At 44.2% G+C, this 22,611-nt stretch overlaps 1 protein-coding gene across 1 annotated transcript; it reads right to left on the bottom strand.

Moving 5' to 3' along the window:
• Nucleotides 1–1,350: 1,350 nt before the first annotated feature.
• On the bottom strand, nt 1,351–10,378 carry LOC144590944 (uncharacterized; the record flags this gene model as incomplete). The annotated part of the gene is made up of 3 exons (XM_078395302.1): nt 10,291–10,378; nt 2,193–4,967; nt 1,351–2,138 (listed from the first exon to the last, which is right to left on the bottom strand). Coding segments are annotated over exons 1-3 (3,651 nt in total), but the record flags the coding sequence as incomplete, so codon positions are not given.
• Between the last annotated feature and the right edge of the window lie 12,233 nt (nt 10,379–22,611).

Raw genomic sequence — 22,611 nt, 5'->3', positions numbered from 1 at the left:
CGAGGAAAGGAATAAAGGAGGACCCGGCGTGGGGGGACCGCCATGAGGGGTGGGAGAACAATGGAGGACCCGGCGTGCATGGACTGCCATGAGGGGGAGGGGGGGAACAATGGAGGACCCGGCGTGGGGGGACCGCCGTGAGGGGGGTGGGGACAAGGGGGGACTTGCCGCAGGGGTACTTTGTAAGCGCCCTTTATAGGCAACTATTTGCATACCTTGGGTATGCAAGCAAAGAATTTGACTGTGACTTGTCACATGTGACAATCAAGTATTCATTCATAAAAGCTCATTCACAGGGAACCATCTGCAGATCAGGGAGATGTCAATTCTCAACCATCTGTCTCCCCATTGCTCAAATGTGCACCTTGCTCAATGTGCGAGTGCAGAAATCGGAGCTTCTCTTTTTGGAAGGCAGATGGAAAACAGTGTAGCAAACTGTGCAGTCATGCATTTTAACGGTAGACCATAAGGCGTAGACTTTTTTTCTTAATGGGGATTGGATTCAGAAATCGGAGGTGCAAAGGGGCTTAGGAGTGCTGGTGCAGAATTCCCAAAATGTTAATTTGCAAGTTCAATCGCTAACGCAATGTTAGCATTTATTTCGAGATGACTAGAATATAAAAACGAGGATGTAATGCTCACACTTTGAAAGGTGCTGGTCAGATCGCACTTGGCGCATTGTGAGCAGTTTTGGGTCCAGGACCGTACAATGTTTCCCCCTCTACCCTCAAGCTCTGTGCCGAACAACAGGCACCAGATTACACAAACATTTTCAATCGGTCCCTGCAAACCTGCACTCTGCCTGCCTGCTTCAAAGTCTCCACCATTGTTCCTGTACCCAGGGGTTGGGGAAGATGGTTAGGAACTGGTGCTGGGGATAGCCTGTCTCGTGAAGAAATGGGCGCTGTGATTTAGGTGAGCTTTCCGCGCAGGGACGTGGAACGGGAAGGGTTGTGGATAGATTCTTCAGGCTCTACTGAAGTACTGACGTGGTACTTGGATGAGAAGCCACTCCAAGTAGCGCCTGGTAGTGACAAGCCACGGACCAGGGGGGTGGCAGCTAGCGGGTGAGGGTGGGGCAGCATTGAGGAAGCAAGGTGTGGTGTGAGAGGCTGTGGGAAGGTGAAGCAGGAGAAGGAAGGGGAATTAGAACAATGGATTGTTTATGGGCTGAGTGAAAATTTGCACCCTCTATTGGGAACAGTTGGCATGTTTATCTTCTACATTGGGAGTGAACCAATGTTTCACATTAGAAAATATTACTTCTGGCTTTTTTCCAGCACTTTTCCCAACCATTGGACCTCCCTCATTATTTGCTACCTTTTGTATTAACTCTGCCCGATCCTTTACTTCACTCAGTCTCTCAATTCGCTCCATGAACCCAGGCTTCGCCTCTTCTTTCTCAGACTGAATCATGAGGTCAATGTAAACTGGGGTGGATAATGGGTTTGGCCTCAGAGCTATTTCTTCAAGACGTCTAATGCTGCCCGATAATTGTTCAATCAGCGCCAGAACTGTGTTCTCAACCTCATCAAACTCATGCTTAAGTGTTTCCATAATATTCTGCTGGGACATCTTCGCACCATAGGCCTTCTCGTACTTTTCTTTCAGCACACTGTATGCCTTCTTCTCCTTTTTCGTAACATAATCAAACTTGTACTTTTGGTTGAAGTGAACTTTCCAGATGCACTTGTCCGGGCAGACCGTACAGTTCCCTTTTCGGTCCATTATAGAACAACAACGTTTACGATTGTCGTTAGGAATGGCGCAGGGATAATGGCAGGTAAAGAAACATTTCTGACAGTTGGTTATATAAGTACCAGTCCTGCTGATATCTATCTTTACTGGAATTGTAACATCAATCACATATTCAAAATCTTTATTTGCATCCTGCTCGGTCTGGTGTTGGTTCAGAGCTTGTTGCGTTTTCCTGAGTTCTTCCAGTTTGGCGAGACCAATTCGGATCTGAATCTGCAAACCCACCACTGCAACTTCTAACTGCTTACGTTCCTTCAGAACCTCTCTCGTTAAACTCAAACTTCTGGTTTCCATTGTGTTCAGAGCTATGAAGAATGTCTTCATACTGTTTGCTCCCATCTTCCAAAACATTGCATCAAAGTTATCATCGTTCTCTCCCCCTACTCCGCTGTCATTGGATCTGCACTCGTTGCCACAGTTTCCAGAGGTTGGACGCTGGGCAAAAATGGCTGAATTGTTAAACTTGAAGTGTACTGGCAGACCCGTTTTGTCTTTGAGACACGGTATATCAGCTAATTTCAGGGCATCCAGAACGGGGGGAAGCTGTCCGTCTGCAAACGTCACCAGGATCTGAATGTTCTCTGCAATATCTTTGCCAAAAATAGAAAGAATTGAATCAAAGACATATTTCTGTGTGTGAGTCAGGCGAGGCAGGGAGGCTTGAGTAACAAAGCACACGGCGTCGATCTGATCAACACCCTGTGGGGAAGTGAAGAACTCACGGATTTGCTCAGTGATCTGTTGATCCCGGCTGATGCCCCTGGTGTCTCCGAATCCTGGCGTGTCAATGATGGTCAGAGAGTAATCGATGTTAAATCCTACGTGATGATGGAGCTGGTAGGCAGTGATGGAGGATGTCTGACTCTCAGCCTGGGATTTTCCTGTCTCTTCCCGTATTAACTTGTATCTGAAGTTGTCTCCCCATTCCACGCCCAAGATGTAATTGATCATCCCATTGATGAGGGATGTCTTTCCTGACCCAGTTGCTCCCAGAACCATAATTGTCTTCATTGTGTGTTTTGTGGTGGGTTTTCCAACGGAGCATTTCATAAGCTGTTTGGATTTATCAGCTACCTCCTTCTGTAGTTTGAGCTTGTAAATGGAAGGGTTTCCTTTGGATATTAATTGAGTGTCGTTGAGAAGTTTCTGGGCTATTCTGACTGATGTGGTTTCTATTTTTATTGAAACCTCCTCACTTGCTGCACTAGATCCTGTTTTTCTGCACTCAGCAGACACCCGGACTCGGTAGACAGTCGTGGGTTTCAGTCCCTCTAAACGATAGGAGCATTGTGTGTCTGTTGTCTTAACTTCCTCCCATGATCCACCTTTCTTGTTGAAATTAGCTAACGGTTCTTCTCTATATTCAATGCTGTATCGAATTATATTAACATCAGCTCCAATCTGACTTGGTCTGTCCCAGTGCAGTGTTGGATTGGGTGAACAATCCTGGAAGACCGGATTACCAGGTGGGCTTGCCGGCCGGGTGAAGCTCTTGTAGCTCTCACTAGCCTTGCTGACCCCTACCTTGGTCACTGCTCTGTATCGAATGTGATACTCCTGGTGTGGCTGTAACCCAGGTATTGTGAAGGAGTGGCATTGATCAGGTGTGTCCAGAATTGTCCATTCCTCCTGCTGGCTAACTTGGTATTCTACCTTGTAGCCCACAACCTTACCGGCACCACATCTTGGTGGCTGTAACTGCAGCGTCACACTGTCATGAGTTGTTCCACTAACCGTCGGTATCTCTAGCTGTGACGGGGGTTCAAAGCACTGGTTCTCCAGAAACCCTCTCTCATACAGGTAAATGGATGCTCCCACTTTGCTGTCATTCTGCACAGAACTAACAAGGAATTTTACTTTCTCATCTGCACTATTGGCTGTGGCAAAATCCAGGAATGATCGGAATAGCTCGTTCATTTTCTGCGAGACAGACCGTGAATTAAACCAGTGCTCGCTGTGTCCTGTTGCACAGGCTCTGTCAGCAGGATTGGGTACCTGCATGTTCTGAGCTGTGAGAGATTGGAGGTGGTTTTTTGCCTCTGACAGGTAGAAGTCCTCCCGATGTAATGTTGTAAATGTGAAGCAGACAACATAATCTGTTGCTAGATCCATCAACTTGTCATCCAACTCGCCCATTGATTTCACAATTGGTACATCTTTAAATCCGCTGAGGTAACGTCTCACTACCTTCATCTCCCGTTCCTTGTCATCCAGCCACGTGGTCAGTGCCTGGTGTTTGAATGGTGACTGTTCCCTGTTCTTCAGTATATTCACCAGTAATCCTTCCTCCACCCTGCCGCTCCGAATGGATGGCAGAACCCTCGCCAAATTCCCCTGGAAAACTAGTGTGTACTCCAGACACATTTCTCGAAAGTGCAGTATCCTATTCCTGATCTCAGGAAACTGAACGGCGACACTTTCTTTCATCAAGTCATTGCACCTCATCACGGCCTCACTGAGCTGTTCCAGGACACTCTGACAGCGATTGACCAGTCCCACGCTGATCTCCCTCACCAGCTGGGCAGCTTTTGAGTCGAGTTTATTGAGAGGATAGAGCCAGACAGTGATGGGCACTGAATGCTCTCCACCTGGGCCGAGGAGGGTTGGGAGTGTTCTGTAGATATTGATGGCATCTTTGAAGGTGGTGGGATTGTTCTTCAGTGAGAAATCCCCATAAAAGGTGCAGCTAAATTTCTCAGAATGAGACTTTTGTTCTTTTGTCATTTTTACGGTGGCTTCGAGCTGAATCGCAATCTGAGGGAGATGTTTAATCATTGCCTCCATGTTACCCTGAATATCCTGTGTGTTCTCTGCTGATGAAGCCATTTGGTCAAACACAAAGAAGGCCTGGGCCCCATAGAGCACTGCTATAATGACATGGGTGGCTGAGCCCTCATCAAACACACCCGGGTAGGTAATATTCTGTCTCCCTAAGTGATTCATCGTCAGTTGCTCAAACCTGGTTGTTGTTTTGTACTGAAGGGTAACTCGTGCTTGTTGCTTAGATTCCTTTGTGTCACTGAGATATTTTGCCGACCCTTTCACCTCCACTAACCCACCCAGGAGACTCACCTTCAGTGACCCTGACACATTGAGGGCAGCGGCTTTCCTCTCCATGGAGTCTGATGCAATGATGTGAAACTCGGTGCTGGGCTTATCATGACCATCAAGGTTGCTCTGCAGTGTCTGTAAGTCCCACAAGGTGACACCTATAGAATAAAACAGCGATCAAAACTGTAAAATTGGATCAACCAGTAGAAATTAATCAAAGAAAACAATGTTTATTCAGTAGATTCATTCTCTGTGTTTTGTGGTTAGAAACAGAAACATAGAAAATAGGTGCAGGAGGAGGGCATTCATTGTGATCATGGCTGATCATCCACAATCAGTGACCTGTGCCCAACTTATCCCCATATCCATTGATTCCACTAGCCCCCAAAGCTATCTAACTCTCTCTTAAATTCATCCAGTGATTTGGCCTCCACCGCCCTCTGTGGCAGAGAATTCCGCAAATTCACAAATGTCTGGGTGAAAAAGTTCCTTCTCACCTCAGTTTTAAATGGCCTCCCCTTTATTCTAAGACTGTGGCCCCTGGTTCTGGACTCCCCCAACAGGGGAACATTTTTCCTGCATCTACCTTGTCCAGCCCTTTTATAATTTTATATGTCTCTATAAGATCCCCTCTCATCGTTATAAACTCCAGTGAATACAAGCCTAGTCTTTTCAATCTTTCCTCATATGACAGTCCCGCCAACCCAGGGATCAATCTCGTGAACCTACGCTGCACTGCCTCAATAACAAGGATGTCCTACCTCAAATTAGGAGACCAAAACTGTACACAATACTCCACATGGGCCTTACCAGGACCCTATACAACTGCAGAAGAACCTCTTTACTCCTATACTGAAATCCTCTTGTTATGAAGGCCAACATGCCATTAGCTTTCTTCACTGCCTGCTGTACCTGCACGCCAACATTCAGTGACTGGTGTACAAGGATACCCAGGTCTCGCTGCACTTCCCCCTGACCTAACCTGACTCCATTGAGATAATAATGAGCCTCCTTGTGTTTGCTGCCAAAGTGGATAACCTCACATTTATCTACATTACACTGCATCTGCCATGCATCTGCCCACTCACTCAACCTGTCCAGGTCACTCTGCAACCTCCTAACATCCTCTTCGGAGTTCACACTGCCACCAAGCTTTGTGTCGTCTGCAAACTTGCTGGTGTTACTTCTAATTCCTTCATCCAAATCATTAATATACATGGTAAATAGTTGCGGCCCCAACACCGAGCCTTGCGGCACTCCGCTCGCCACTGCCTGCTATTCTGAAAAGGACCTGTTTACTCCTACTCTTTGCTTCCTGTCTGCCAACCAATTCTCTATCCATGTCAACACTCTACCCCCAATACCATGTGCTCTAATTTTGATCACCATTCTCCCATGTGGGACCTTATCAAAGGTTTTCTGAAAGTCTAGATACATGACATCCACTGGCTCCCCTTCATCCATTTTACGTCATATCCTCACAAAATTCCAGAAGATTAGTCAAGCATAATTTCCCTTTCATAAATCCATGTTAATTGACTCCTGCATCTTACCCACCACCGATGTTAGGCTAACTGGTCTGTAATTCCCTGTTTTCTCTCTTGCTCCTTTCTTGAAAAGTGGGATAACATTAGCTATCCTCCAATCCACAGGAACTGATCCTGAATCTATTGAACATTGGAAAATGATCACCAATGCATCCACTATTTCTCGAGCCACCTCCCTGAGTACCCTGGGATGCAGACCTTCAGGTCCTGGGGATTTATCAACCTTCAGTCCCATCAGTCCACCCAATACTATTTCTCGCCTAATGCAAATTTCTTTCAGTTCCTCTATCCCCCTAGATCCTCTGTCCTCTAGTATATCCCACATATATTCTTTGTCCCAACCCTATCAGATACACAGAATCTCTTGCCTGGAGTGGGGGAATCAAGGACCAGGGGACCATAGGTTCAAGGTGAGGAGGAAAAGATTTAATTGGAAACTAAGGGGTAACTTTTTCACACAAAGAGTGGTGGGTATATGGAACAAGCAGCCAGAGGGGGTAGACGAGGCTGGGGCTACCCCAACGTTTAAGAAACAGTTAGACAGGTACACGGATAGAACAAGTTTGAAGGGATATGGACCAAACGCAGGCAAGTGGGACTAGTGTAGCTGGGTCATGTTGGCCGGTGTGGGCAAGTTGGACCGAAGGGCCTGTTTCCACATTATGACTATGACTCTATCAGAGATATTCTCTTTGTCATTTCAATCCCTCTCAAACCTTTAGATTAGTTTAGAGATACAACACAGAAACAGCGTGTCCGCATCGACCAGCGATCCCCGCATATTAACACTACCAAACTGCACACACCCGGTACAATATTCACATTACACCAAGCCAATTATCCTACAAACCTCTACGTCTTTGGAGTGCGAAAGGAATCTGAAGATCTCGGAGAAACCCTACGCAGGTCACGGGAGAACGTACATACCCCGTACAGACAGCACCCGTAGACAGGATGGAACCCAGGTCGCTGGTGCTGTAAGGCAGTAGCTCTATGGCTATGTCACCATGCCATGTCTTTTCTGCATCTAGATTGTTTTCGCCCTGTCGCAGATCTGATGAGTAATCTCTGACCTGGAACATTAACGGCTTCTCTCTTGCAGATGCTGGCTGGTATGCTGAGGATGGCACCTTACCTGTGACCACAGTCTGGGACCAAATTGCCTCCTCCCTGATCTCCCACTGCCTCTCAGATACATCAACTGGCCATTATTATTCACTTTTGTGACAGTGAGACATCCTTTCTCATAATAAAGTCCTAGAATGTTACTATCAGAATAATTGACTTCTCTGCCATGTGCTTCTCTTTGTTAAATACGGATAAGAGCAATTAATTTCAGAACCCCCGACTTGTTCTAACTCCTTGAACAGTTTTCAATTTGGAGTCATAGTCATAGATTCATACAGCTTGGAAACAGGCCCTTTGGCCCAATTTCCCCACACTGGCCAACATGTCTCAGGTACACTAGTCCGATCAACCTGTGTTTGGCCATATTCCTGCCAAACCAGTATTATCCATGTTCCTCTCAAACTTTATTAAATATTGCAATAGTCCCTGCCTCAACTACCTCCTCTGGCAGCTCATTCCACACACCCACCAACCTTTGTGTGAAAACGTTATACCTCAGATTCCTATTGAATCTTTTCCCTTTAACCTTAATCCTTTGTCCCCTGATCCTCAATTCACCTACTCTGGGCAAGATACCCTGTGCATCTACCCGATCGATTCCTCTCATGATTTTATACACTTCTATAAGGTCTTTTCTGCATCTCCAAGTAATCCTGCCCTCCAAGTAATGGAATCCCAGCCTACTCAACCTCTCCCTATAGCTCAGACTTTTGAGTTCTGGCAAATCCCTGTAAATCTTCTTTGTACACTTTCCAGCTTGACAACATATTTCCTATAACATGGTGCCCAGAACTGAACACAATACTCTAAATGTGATCTCACCAACATCACATATAACTGCAACATGACCTCCCAACTTCTATCCTCAATCCTCTGACTGCTGAAGGCCAATGTGCCAAAAGCCTTTTTGACTACCTGCAACTCCACCTTCAAGGAACCATGCACCTGCACTCCCAGACCACTCTACACTACAACACTCCCCAGAGTCCAACCATACACTGTTTCGGTCCTATCCATGTTAGACTTTCCAAAATGCAACACCTCGTATTTTTCTGTATTAAATTCTCAGCCCGCCTGGCCAACTAATCAAGACCCTGCTGCAATGGTTCACAGCCTTCTGGGCCTTATTGGTTGTCTGGTTACCCTCCCGCCCTTAATATAACCTAATCTGCTTGTGATTTTCCTTAACCTAGACACCCTCCCTACACAAATCACTTTTTCAAGTTTGTCCCCCCACGACACTTTGGACAATCCAGAGGGAAATCCTCCCTCACTATCTAAGCTGGTCTAACATTTTGTGTCCAATGTTCTATTCTCAGTAATCTGACTGCTGAAATCCAATGTACCAACAGATTCTTTGCCCCCCTATCTATGTGCAATGCTTTTCCATTCCTATCATATGCTTTCTTATATCCAACCTCCATTACGCCTTAATAACTGGGGTACTTTTGAATTGCTGTCCTTACCTTTACCTGCCATGGGAACACATTGGCCCTGATTGACTCCCACTAACCAGATGTGGAGTAACTTGCAAGTAGGTGATCCCAGTGTACTTTTTACCAGATTCTGTCTAATAATCATAGAGCAAAATTGTCCATATTGACCAACATGCCCTATCTAAGCTAGCCCATTTTCTCATAACCTTGTGAAGGAAAGAACTGCAGATGCTGGTTTAAATCGAAGATAAACACAAAATGCTGGAGTAACTCAGAGGGACAGGCAGCATCTCTGGAGAGAAGGAATGGCTTCTCTCTGGAGATGCTGCCTGTCCCGCTGAGTAACTCCAGCATTTTGTGTCTATCTTCCTCAAAATCTTTCCTATCCATGGACTTGTCCAAGTGTGTTTAAAATGCTGTAAGAGTACCTGCCTCAACTACCTCCCCTGGCAGCACATTCCATATACCCATCACCCTCCGGGTGTAAACATTGTCCCATAGCTTCGAATTAAATCAGGCTCCTCTCACCTTAAACCAAAGTCCTCTGGTTCTTGATTTCCCTACCCTGGGGAAATGTCTCTGAGCGTCCAATTTATCTATTCCCCTGATGATTTTAAACACATCTGTATGACCACCCTTCTGTGTCCTGCGCTCCAAGGAATAAAGTCCTAGCCTGTCCAATAGCCAAAGCCTTCAGGTTCTAGCAACATCTCGTAAATCTCTGCTTCTTTCCAGCTCAATGACATGCTTCCTCGAACAGTGACCAGTTCTCCTTCAGAGTACTCCAAATGTGGCCTCACGAATGTTTTGTACAATTGCAACATAACAGCCAATATTCTATGTGTCTGAAGGAACTGCGGATGCTGGTTTAAACAGAAGATAGACACAAAAAAAGTTGGGAGTAACTCAGCGGGTCAGACAGCATCTCCGGAGAAAATGAGCACCTACTCCTTTTCTCTATAGATGTTGGCTGACCTGCTGAATTACTCTAACATTTTGTGTCCAATGTTCTGTTTTCAGTAACCTGACTGGTGAAATCCAATGTACCAACAGCATCCTTTGCCCCCTTATCTATGTGTAATGCTACTTTCAGGGAAATATGTACCTGTACTGCTGGATCCATCTGCTCTACCATGTTCCTCATGGCGCTCTGAGGTCCAGTCCTCGTTTGACTTCCCAAAATGCAACATCTGGCAATGATATTGTAAATCAGCCTTACTAGGGTTCAGCAACTTAATTTGCAAACCATCCTTATCCCATCGGGAAACTGCACTGAAACTCACAGAGTCAAAGTCACCATGGTAAGATTGGCAACTTGAACTTATGGCACCGCATTGACCAAACTGATTTGTGTGATGACATTGCAGTACCTGGGATCAGAGTGTCCGATCGGCAGTCGTACAGCATTCCCAATTGGAAAGGACGGCCCAGAGTGGCCAGTTGCAAGATCTCACTCATTGTTGAACTGGGAGCGGACACTCAGGAAACACCAGTGACCTGAAACAGAAAGCGGAATAAAATATAACAAGCTGAGTTCCAGATATATATTAGATTAGTTATTTATATGGCTTCCTTAGATGTGGCCAAGTACCAAGAGGGGGATGGTGTCGGAAGTAACTGCAGATGCTAGTTAAAACTGAAGATAGACACAAAATGCTGGAGTAACAGCTGTACAGGCAGCATCTCTGGATAGAAGGAGTGGGTGATATTTTGCATCCCCATTGCTTCTATCCAGAGATGCTGCCTGTCCAGCAGAGTTACTCCAGTATTTTGTGTCTACCAAGAGGGGGAAATTTGACGTAGTAAATTATGCAAATTACAAAGAAGATGAGTTGTTTGCAATATTTTTGACCTAAGGTCTTGCATGATGGAGAGGCCAACATACGAATTGAATTGAATTGAAACATTTATTGTCATTCAAAATAAATTTGAATGAAATGTCGCTGACGTACAGTCATGACAGTAAAGAACACAAAGCACACAATTACATAAGTTTAACGTAAACAACCATCACAGTGACTCCTCCAGGCACCTCCTCTGTGATGGAAGGCAAAAAAAGTCATATCTCCTCCTGTTTCCACGCTGTATCTCTAAACTAAACTGTCATGTCGCGTGCATATAAAAAATGCAGTTGGTGATGTGTAGCTTTGAAACACTGTGTTCTCTCAGAGTGTTTGCCCGTGCACACTGTTAAACCCTTGCATAAACCGACTTCTTTGAGAAATGCACCACAGCTCCACGAGATGTTCTTTGTGTCTGTTCCTAACTGAGCCGTAATTAAGAGCACAGCTACACCCTATGTGAATGCCAGATTCAGGGTACAGGTTAAACATAAAATTCTCTCCAACATTTTGCGCTGCCAACAAGGTCTGACACAGGACAATCGTCAACAATGTGGCTCCTAATCGGGTAAGTGGGTTCAATTTTACCAGCCATAGAGTAGATCCTATATTGTTGTCAGGCGACCGGAAGTTGTGTCACCAAAAGAACAAAGTGGAGGAAAAAGTAAACGTGGTGACTTTGCTGGGCAAGATGGGTGAAGAGTTAAGACATTGTGTACAAATGCAGCTTAAGGCGTCAGAGACAGTTGCGATGCAATATGTAAGACAATAAGTACTAACACAGTAAGGTACCAAAATATCACTTACTCTCACGATGGGATGTGTAAGACAGGTGCTGGTACAGTGAGGTAAGACACAAGGTTAAGGGCATCACAGTGGCACAGCAGTAGTGTTACTACCTTACAATCCAAAGATCCAGGTTCGATCCTCACTATGGGTGCTGTGTGTACGGAGTTTGTACGTTCTCCCCAAGACCTGCGTGGGTTATCTCCCCGTGCTCCGGTTGCCTCCCACACGCCAAACACTTACAGGTTTGCAGGTTAATTGACTTGGTAAAATTGTACATTCTTCCTAGTGTGTGTACGATAGTGTTAGTGTGCGGCGATCGCTGGTCAGCGCTGACCCGGTGGGCCAAAGCGCCTGTTTCCGCGCTGTAACTCTAAACTAAATTAAACTAAACTACAAAGGACAGGAAACGGATACAAAGGAAGAGCACAGAGTAGAATGAGCCCCTTTACAATCACCATAAAGTTGAGCACCAGGAAGATGTGTTTATGTTAATAGACTGAATTAATGACCTCGGACAATGGCCACTGATAGTGGGTGATGATTCATTGAACTCCTATCCTCTTGCAAGACCAACTGGGTGGGGTGTCTAGTTCTGTTATCACTTCTAAAAAACTATTGTATTCGGTGTATAAAAATGCTGCTCAAACACTCTGTGGGTGAGTGGGGTCTTCGAGTGGCTGTAATATGCAAGCATACTAGTTGCAGCTCTCCCACTCCCGCTGGCGTGATAAAGACTGATATTTTACCACTTTATGGTATTGGTGTCTGTCTAGTAGAATTCGAACTTTAACACATGTGATGATAATAAACAACACTAAAACATGTATATACAGTATATTCGGGATTTAAAGTTGCCATTTTGGACTATAGATTGGAACAATTGGGGAATTATTTTAAACGTTGCTTTTGGGAACAAGAATATATTTCCGACGGTGTTAAAGATATTGCTCAAGAGTTATGGATTACTGCCTTTGCGCTTTCAGCTCTTTTGGGTAAGCTGGCTTTGATGTACTGACAGTGTTTGTGGGACTCCCAAAATTGAATACACTCTTGCATTTGTACATTGATTACCGAAGAAGTAGGGGTTTGCAATTGAACCAAAATAGTTTGGAAGTACATGCAGGAGTTAGTACGATACGATAGAGCTTTATTTATCCCAGGAGGGAAATTGATCTACCAAGAGTTATAAAACACAAAATACATTAAAAAATGAAATTGAACTGACGAGTGGAAAAGATTGGGGATGTGCAAAGATTTGGGGGGGGGGGGGGGGGGAGGAGAGTCAGTCTACCCCACGACAGAAAGGGGAACAGTTGTGTAGTTTGATAGTCACAGGAAAGAAAGATCTCCTGTATCGTTCTGTCCTGCATCTTGTTGGAACTAGTCTGTTGCTGAAGGTACTCATCATGTTGACCAGCGTGTCATGGAGGGGGTGAGCTGTATTGTCCAGGATGCTCTGCAATTTGAGGAGCATCCTCCCCTCTTAGACCACCTCCCATGAATCCAACTCTGCCCCCAGGCTGGAGCCAGCCTTCCTGATGAGTTTGTTAATCCTATTGGCGTCTGCGTCCTTCGCCCTGCTGCCCCAGCACACGGCAGCGGAGAAGAAAGCACTGGCTTCCACCGATTGCATGGATTTAAGAATAAGGCCATTGATCAGTGGAGGATCAAAGATTGGAAAAAGGAGAAAATGTATTGAAGGATGGAAATGAGGAAATAGGAAATAGTTAAAATCCTCCTCGAAAGGGTTGGCCTCCAGCCCAGATGGGTGGAACCGTTTAATGTTATTGTAACTGGATGTTTCTCAGACGTACCCCATTGGACATGAGAGGGATTGCAAGATGGAAATATTGCACCTAATTGAAGCACTATAAAGAATTATAACTAACACTACCAGTAATTGTGTAGGAAACAACGGCAGATAGAAAATAGGTGCAGGAGTAACAAAACATAGAAAATAGGTGCAGTCCCTCTACCCTGACCTCGTGTGAAGAAGGGTCTCGACCCTAAACGTTACCCATTCCTCCTCCCCAGAGACGCTGCTTGTCCCCGAGTTACGCCAGCATTTTGTGTCTATCTCCGACTATACTTTACACTGAATTGTGACCAGAAACAAAAATACTGGGGTTACTCAGCGGTACAGGTCACATCTCTGGAGAGTAATGGACATCGCCTCCTTCCGTATGAGATCCTCCACCGTTTTATTTTTGCTCAATGTTCCCGCGTGCTTAGTTTCTTGTGTTTCCCTGGGACATTAATCTGTTTCACTCACCGGTCAAGGAGACGTCCGCCTGCAGCTGGAGGGCGGTTGCAACGATGACGATGGGACGAATGGTCTCTCTGGGAGCCTCCTCCTGCACTGTCAGTGCTGAAATCGGACTTTCAACCTCGCCGGACTGACGACAAGCCCCGCGCTGGGATCTCTCATGTGCCGAGACACCTTTAGCAAATCCCAGAGTTAACTACAAGCCCGTTTAATGTTATTGTAACAGGATGTTTCTCAGACATGTACCCCATTGGACATGAGAGGCTTTGTGAGATGGAAATATTGGACTTAGTTGAAGTACTATAAAGAATTATAACTAACACTACCAGTAATTGTGTAGGAAAGAACTGCAGATGCTGGTTTAAATTGAAGGTAGACACAAAATACTGGAGTTACTCAGTGGGCCACGTGGCATCTCTGGAGAGAAGGAAACATAGAAAAATGAGTGCAAGAGTAGGCCATTCGGTCCTTCGAGCCAGCACCGCCATTCAGTATGATCATGTCTGATCATCAAAAATCAGTACCCCATTCCTGCTTTTTTCTCATATCCCTTGATTCCTTTAGCCCGAAGAGTTAAATATGACTCTCTCTTGAAAACATCCAGTGAATTGGCCCTCACTGCCTTCTGTGGCAGAGAATTTCACAGATTCACAACTCTCTGGGTGAAGAAATGTTTCCTCATCTCAGTCCAAACAGCCTACCCCTTATTCTTAAATTGTGACCCCTGGTTCTGGACTCCCCCAACATCGGGAACAATTTTCCTGCATCGAGCATGTCAAATCCTTTAAGAAGTGTATATGTTTCCAGAAGACACCCTCTGATTCTTCTAAATTCCAGTGAATACAAGCCCAGTCGACCTATTCTTTCAACATATGTCAGTGATGGGTGACATACGACAGAATCGGTGACATTTCGGGTTGAGACCCTTCTTCAGACTACCAATAATTGTCTGGATTTGTTTCTGTTTCTTTGCATGTTTCTAATATGCATGCATTAGGCTGGAAACACGAGTGCTCCGAATAGACCACATTTAATCAGACGCACTATTAGAATAAGGATCAAAAGGGCGGACTGGATACATTCGTAAACAGTGGTAGGAACACAACCACCTGAACAAATGGAGCCACACTACGATAGGACAAACGGTGGAATGTGTAGGGGGAAATATTGCCTGGACATTTTGGAATTGTAGTGTTTGGGGTTCACTTCCCGGAGATGAAAAGGGAGAGACACAAATGAGGTTTATGTCTTGTAGTAGTTCAGGGACCCAATTAATGTAATATGTGGAGATCGATGCTGTATGCTTTAGTTAAATGGGTATTCGACGTACCTATCACTGACCACAACTATAGAGAACCCAACCCAATTAGTTTGGTTTGGAGATACAGCGCAGAAACAGACCTTTCGGCTCACTGAGTCCGCACCGACCAGTGATCTCCGCATATTAACACTATCCAAACACTCGGGACAATTTACATTTATACAAAGCCAATTAACCGACAAACATCTACTTCTTTAGAATATGAGCGGAAGCCGAAGATTTCAGAGAAAACCATAGTGGTCACGGGAGAACGTACCAACTCCGTGCTGACAGCACCCCAAGTCGGGATCAAACCCGGGTTTCTGGCGCTGAAAGCTCTGTAAAGCAACAACTCTACCACTGTACTGCCCCGACGTGATGATATTACGGTTGTAAATGGTCATAGGTTAGTGGTAACCCCGAATGAAGAAAAAGTAATCTTTGTTTTCCTTTATCGTCACTTTCAGGCGACGCTTAACCTTAAAGGGTTGGCCACTCAGAATAGTGCTCTGCACTTGCAAAGGAATTAATGCATTTTCGTTAAGGGGGCAGTTATTGGAGAAGGGATTAACAAGACTAGTAGAGATAAAGGGAACAGGATATGCAGCACGGAAATCCACAGTTAATATGATATTTGTTGCAGGGAAGAGTGAACAATTAGAACAGCTGAAAGAGAAGATAGAAAAGGTACAGAGAATCACATCAATGATATTTGAAGAAACATAGCAAATAGGTGCAGGAGTAGCAAAACATAGAAAATAGGTGCCGTCCGTCTACCCTGACCTAGTGTGAAGAAGGGTCTCGACCCTAAACGTCACCCATTCCTCCTCTCCAGAGATGTTGTTTGTCCCCGAGTTACGCCAGCATTTTGTGTCTATCTCCGACTATAATTTACACTCAATTGTGATCAGAAACAAAAATACTGGGGTTACTCAGCGCCGCAGGTCGCATCTCTGGAGGGCAATGGACATCGGCTCCTTCCGTATGAGAACCTCCAGCGTTGTATTTTTGCTCAATGTTCCCGCGTTCTTAGTTTCTTGTGTTTCACTGGGACATTAATCTGTTTCACTCACCGGTCGAGGAGACGTCCGTCAGCAACTGTAGGGGGGTTGCAGCGATGACGATGGGACGAATGGTCTCTCTGGGAGCCTCCTCTTGTACTGTCAGCGCTGAAGTCGGACTTTCAACCTCGCCGGACTGACGACAAGCCCCGCGCTGGGAGCTCTCATGTACCGAGACGCCTTGGGCAAATCCCAGAGTTAACTACAAGTCCAGCGACCAACGATCACGGCACACTTACACTCTCCGAGTTACAGTAAGGACAATGTACAATTATGCCAAGCCAATTGACCTACAAACCGAAGATCTTGGAGAAATCCCCACGTAGGTCCCGGGGAGAACGTACAAACTCCGGACAGACAGCACCCGTATTCAGGATACGCCCTAAGATGTCAAGTCAAGTCAAGTTTATTTGTATAGCACATTTAAAAACAACCCACGTTGACCAAAGTGCTGCACATCTGATTAGGAAAAAAAAAAGAAACATACAGTGGTGGCGACTTGTTCAAGCCTACCGTGGGTTCTTTTCTTGAGACTGTGATTGATTCCAAGAAGCACTTCCAGTTTCAGTGTAATTTCTCAGAAACATTCAGCAATCGCAAAAATAACAATCAAGGCGGTGCACGTGATATGCAGCAATCAGCGAGGCTATCAGATCTCCCTGCAACCTCGGGCATTCCAGAGAAAACTATTCAAGTCTGTCCAACCTCTCCCAATGGCGAATATCCCCTAATCCAGGCATCATTCTGCCAAACCTCTTCTGCACCCTTTCCAAATGTCCATGTTCTTCCTGTAAGGGAGGCGACCAGAACTGCACTGATACTCCAAATGTGGCCGAATCAAAGTCCCAGAGCGACGTTGCAGAAAGACAGGCTCGACCTGCCCCACAGCGGACTGCGGAGAAGCCGAGCGGCAAAGCCTGAATGGGCCGAAGGAGCCTCGGCAGCGGTGGGGCCTAAAGGGGGGAGGGAAAGACGGGAAGACAATGAATGACCCGGCCTGGGGTTGACAAATTGTGAATATGAAGATGAGGTAAAAAAAAGGGAATACAGGAGATATTGCAAAAGACTCTCGGAAGAATGGGAACAGAAGTTCTAGAGGGGAAAAGAAATTAAGGGCAGGGCCAATTGTGACCGATGTGAGAGGGGAGGTGAATACAGAAGTTAAAGTGTTGTACTTAAATGCGCATAGTATAAAAAATAAAGTGGATGAGCTTGAGGCTTAGTTAGTCATGGGCAAGTATGATGTTGTAGGGATCACTGAGACATGGCTACAAGAGGACCAGGGCTGGGAACTGAATATTTAGGGGTACACAACGTATAGAAAAGACAGACAGGTGGGCAGAGGGGGTGGGGTTGCTCTGATGGTAAGGAATGATATTCATTCCCCTGCAAGGGGTGACATAGAATCAGGAGATGTTGAATCAGTATGGATAGAAATGAGAAATTGTAAGGGTAAAAAGACCCTAATGGGAGTTATCTATAGGCCCCCAAACAGTAGCCTCGACATAGGGTGCAAGTTGAATCAGGAGATAAAATTGGCGTGTCAAAAATGTAATGTTACGGTGATTATGGGAGATTTCAACATGCAGGTAGACTGGGAAAATCAGGTTGGAAATGGACCCCAGGAAAGAGAGTTTGTAGAGTGCCTTCGAGATGGATTCTTAGAACAGCTTGTACTGGAGCCTACCAGGGAGAAGGCAATTCTGGATTTAGTGTTGTGTAATGATCCTGATCTGATAAGGGGACTAGAGGTAAAAGAGCCAATTAGGAGGCAGTGATCACAACATGATAAGTTTTACTCTGCAAATGGAAAGGCAGAAGGGAAAATCGGAAGTGTCGGTATTACAGTATAGCAAAGGGGATTACAGAGGCATGAGGCAGGAGCTGGCCAAAATTGACTGGAAGGAGGCCCTAGCAGGGAAGACGGTAGAACAGCAATGGCAGGTATTCCTGGGAATAATGCAGAGGTTGCAGGATCAATTTATTCCAAAGAGGTGGAAAGACTCGAAGGGGAGTAAGAGGCACCTGTGGCTGACAAGGGAAGTCAGGGACAGCATAAAAATTAAGGAGAGGAAGTATAACATAGCAAAGAAGAGTGGGAAGACAGAGGATTGGGACTCTTTTAAAGAGCAACAAAAGTTAACTAAAAGGCAATACGGGGAGAAAAGATGAGGTACGAGGGTAAACTAGCCAATAATATAAAGGAGGATAGCAAAAGTTTTTTTAGGCACGTGAAGAGGAAAAAAATAGTCAAGGCAAATGTGGGTCCCTTGAAGACAGAAACAGGGGAATTTATTATGGGGAACAAAGAAATGGCAGACGAGTTAAACCGTTACTTTGGATCTGTCTTCACTGAGGAAGATACACACAATCTCCCAAATGTTCTAGGGGCCGGAGAACCTAGGGTGATGGAGGAACTGAAGGAAATCCACATTAGGCAGGAAATGGTTTTGGGTAGACTGATGGGACTGAAGGCTGATAAATCCCCAGGGCCTGATGGTCTGCATCCCAGGGTACTTAAGGAGGTGGCTCTAGAAATAGTGGAAGCATTGGAGATCATTTTTCAATGTTCTATAGATTCAGGATCAGTTCCTGTGGATTGGAGGATAGCAAATGTTATCCCACTTTTTAAGAAAGGAGGGAGAGAGAAAACGGGTAATTATAGACCAGTTAGTCTGACATCAGTGGTGGGGAAGATGCTGGAGTCAATTATAAAAGACGAAAGTGCTGAGCATTTGGATAGCAGTAACGGGATCATTCCGAGTCAGCATGGATTTACGAAGGGGAAATCATGCTTGACAAATCTACTGGAATTTTTTGAGGATGTAACTAGGAAAATTGATAGGGGAGAGTCAGTGGATGTGGTGTACCTCGACTTTCAGAAAGCCTTCGACAAGGTCCCACATAGGAGATTAGTGGGCAAAATTAGGGCACATGGTATTGGGGGTAGGGTACTGACATGGATAGAAAATTGGTTGACAGACAGAAAGCAAAGAGTGGGGATAAATGGGGCCCTTTCGGAATGGCAGGCAGTGACCAGTGGGGTACCGCAAGGTTCGGTGCTGGGACCCCAGCTATTTACGATATACATTAATGACTTAGACGAAGGGATTAAAAGTACCATTAGCAAATTTGCAGATGATACTAAGCTGGGGGGTAGTGTGAATTGTGAGGAAGATGCAATAAGGCTGCAGGGTGACTTGGACAGGTTGTGTGAGTGGGCGGATACATGGCAGATGCAGTTTAATGTAGATAAGTGTGAGGTTATTCACTTTGGAAGTAAGAATAGAAAGGCAGATTATTATCTGAATGGTGTCAAGTTAGGAGGAGGGGGAGTTCAACGAGATCTGGGTGTCCTAGTGCATCAGTCAATGAAAGGAAGCATGCAGGTACAGCAGGCAGTGAAGAAAGCCAATGGAATGTTGGCCTTCGTAACAAGAGGAGTTGAGTATAGGAGCAAAGAGGTCCTTCAACAGTTGTACCGGGCCCTGGTGAGACCGCACCTGGAGTACTGTGTGCAGTTTTGGTCTCCAAATTTGAGGAAGGATATTCTTGCTATGGAGGGCGTGCAGCGTAGGTTCACTAGGTTAATTCCCGGAATGGCGGGACTATCGTATGTTGAAAGGCTGGAGCGATTGGGCTTGTATACACTGGAATTTAGAAGGATGAGGGGGGATCTTATTGAAACATATAAGATAATTAGGGGATTGGACACATTAGAGGCAGGAAACATGTTCCCAATGTTGGGGGAGTCCAGAACAAGGGGCCACAGTTTAAGAATAAGGGGTAGGCCATTTAGAACGGAGATGAGGAAGAACTTTTTCAGTCAGAGAGTGGTGAAGGTGTGGAATTCTCTGCCTCAGAAGGAAGTGGAGGCCAGTTCGTTGGATGCTTTCAAGAGAGAGCTGGATAGAGCTCTTAAGGATAGCGGAGTGAGGGGGTATGGGGAGAAGGCAGGAACGGGGTACTGATTGAGAGTGATCAGCCATGATCGCATTGAATGGCGGTGCTGGCTCGAAGGGCTGAATGGCCTACTGCTGCACCTATTGTCTATTGTCTATTGTCTATTGACAGCTACTATACTTATTTCAAGCAATTCCGATCTATCTTCCAAAAAAGTTTTTTTTTTAAATGGATTCAATTATTACTAATTTTATTTGGGACTACAAGACTCATAGAATAAATAAAAGGCATCTATGTAAGTCTAAAACTAATGGAGGAATTGCCTTACCTAACTTCTTATTTTATTATTGGGCGGTTAATATTAAAAATATAACCCGCTGGTTGGATGACACTGATCAACAACCGGATTGGTTAAAGATGGAGAAAGAGGATTGTTTACCATTTGATATTGGTGCGATCCTCTTAGCTCCAATAAATTTAAATTAAAAAACATATGGAGGTAATCCGATTATACACAGTGTTATCCGTACCTGGAAACAATTAAATCTTACTTTAAAACTGAGTAAATTATCTGCTTTCCTCCCTATTGCGAATAACCCTTCTTTTAAACCGTCTGTCTTAGATAGAGGATTTGCTCAATGGAAACGTTATGGAATTAAAAGGGTGGGAGATCTTTATCATAAGGGAACTTTTCTTTCTTTTCATGATTTACAGCAGAAGTATGGATTACATGTTAATAATTATTTTAGATATTTACAACTTAGAGATTATGTAAAATTACACATGCAAGAATATAAATTTAGAGGTCCAGAAACTCTTGATGTATGCCTGAATCGACATTATAATTCAAATAAATTAATATCCTTTATTTATAATACTCTCCTAGATACTGACATTCCGTCATCAGAATCATATAGACGAGCCTGGGAGGACGAATTGAACCAACTCATAATGCAAGATATATGGGATGAAAGTTTACAACATATACACCAATGTTCATTAAATACTAGACATTCCTTAATACAATTTAAAATAATACATAGATTACATTATTCGAAGACTAAATTAAATAGGATTTTTCCTAGTATCTCTCCTATTTGTGATAAATGTCAATTTCAAGAAGCTAATTTAACTCATATTTTCGTAACTTGCATAAAAATGCAAATTTTCTGGCTGGATATTTTTAAATAGTTTCTAAAGTTATCAACAAACAATTGGATATGGATCCAAAATTAATTATATTAGGATTATCAGAACATACTACAAACTTTACAACAAGTCAGGTACATTTTCTTGATTACAGTTTAATAACTGCGAAAAAATTAATACTTAGATTTTGGAAAAAACCAATAACCCCCACAATTAAAATGTGGACTACAGAAATGACAGAGACCCTGCATTTGGAAAAAATAAGATTTGCCTAAATTGACAAACCTGATTTATTTTTTAAAATATGGTCTCCATTTATTGAATTTTTAGAAAAGTAAATGGGTTTGACACAGGACTAAAATAAAAATATAAAATTAAAAGTTGAAACTTGAGTTCAGGGTTGGATGTACAACTGTGGTTATTGTCTCCCGGATCTACCCCCTTTAATTTTTATAGTTATACTTTTTAATTTTTTTAAATATTCTCACTTCCCAATAGTTTATAGTTTTTTTCTCTTTCTTCTTTATTTTTTATTTTCTCTCTTTAAAAATTTAAAAATTGAAGCTATGTAAGAACTTTGTAACAAATTTGTCTTTTATTTCTATCTGTACATATGCTTTTCAACAAAAAAGAACAAAAAAAAGAATAGTGTAAGGCTTGGGTCGAGTGGATGTGGAGAGGATGTTTCGCTACTGGAGAGTCTAGGACAGAGGTCATAGCCTCAGAATTAAAGGACATTCTTTCATGAAGGAGATGAGGATGAGAGCCAGAGGGCGGTGAATCTGTGGAATTCATTGCCACAGAAGGCTGTGGAGGCCAAATCCGTTGATATTTTTAAGGCAGAGATAGATTGATTCTTGATTAGTGCAGGTGTCAAGGATTATAGGGAGAAGGCAGGAGGATGGGGTTATGAGGATGGGATAGATGAATCATGATTGAATGGCAGAGTAGATTTGAGGGGCCGAATGGTCTAACTCTGCTCCTATCACATATCACCGGATGACGTTATAACTGCATTTGGACACATTTGGAGGCAATCTACTGACTGAACAGTAAATGTTTACTGATGAATGGAAATAGTCCTGCCCCTAATCAGATGTGGAAAGCTAAAGTTCTGAGGAATGGAGAACTGAACAGGGACAGCGGTAGAGTTGTTGCCTTACAACGCTTGCTGTAAGGGAGACCCGGATTCGATCCGGAATGCAGGTGCTGTCTGTACGGAGTTTGTACATTGTCCCAGTGACCTGCGTGGGTTTTCTCCGAGATCTTCGCTTTCCTCTCACACTCCAAAGACGTAGAGGTTTGTAGGTTAATTGGCTTGGTATAAGAATAAGTTGTCCCCAGTGTGTGTAAGGTTAGTGTTAGTGTGCGGGAATCACCAG

The sequence above is a fragment of the Rhinoraja longicauda genome, unplaced genomic scaffold (genome assembly GCF_053455715.1).
Source record: "Rhinoraja longicauda isolate Sanriku21f unplaced genomic scaffold, sRhiLon1.1 Scf000416, whole genome shotgun sequence".
NCBI classification, from domain to species: domain Eukaryota; kingdom Metazoa; phylum Chordata; class Chondrichthyes; order Rajiformes; family Arhynchobatidae; genus Rhinoraja; species Rhinoraja longicauda.
Note: the sequence above shows the minus strand (reverse complement) of the source record. Positions and strands in the feature narration are given on the sequence as shown.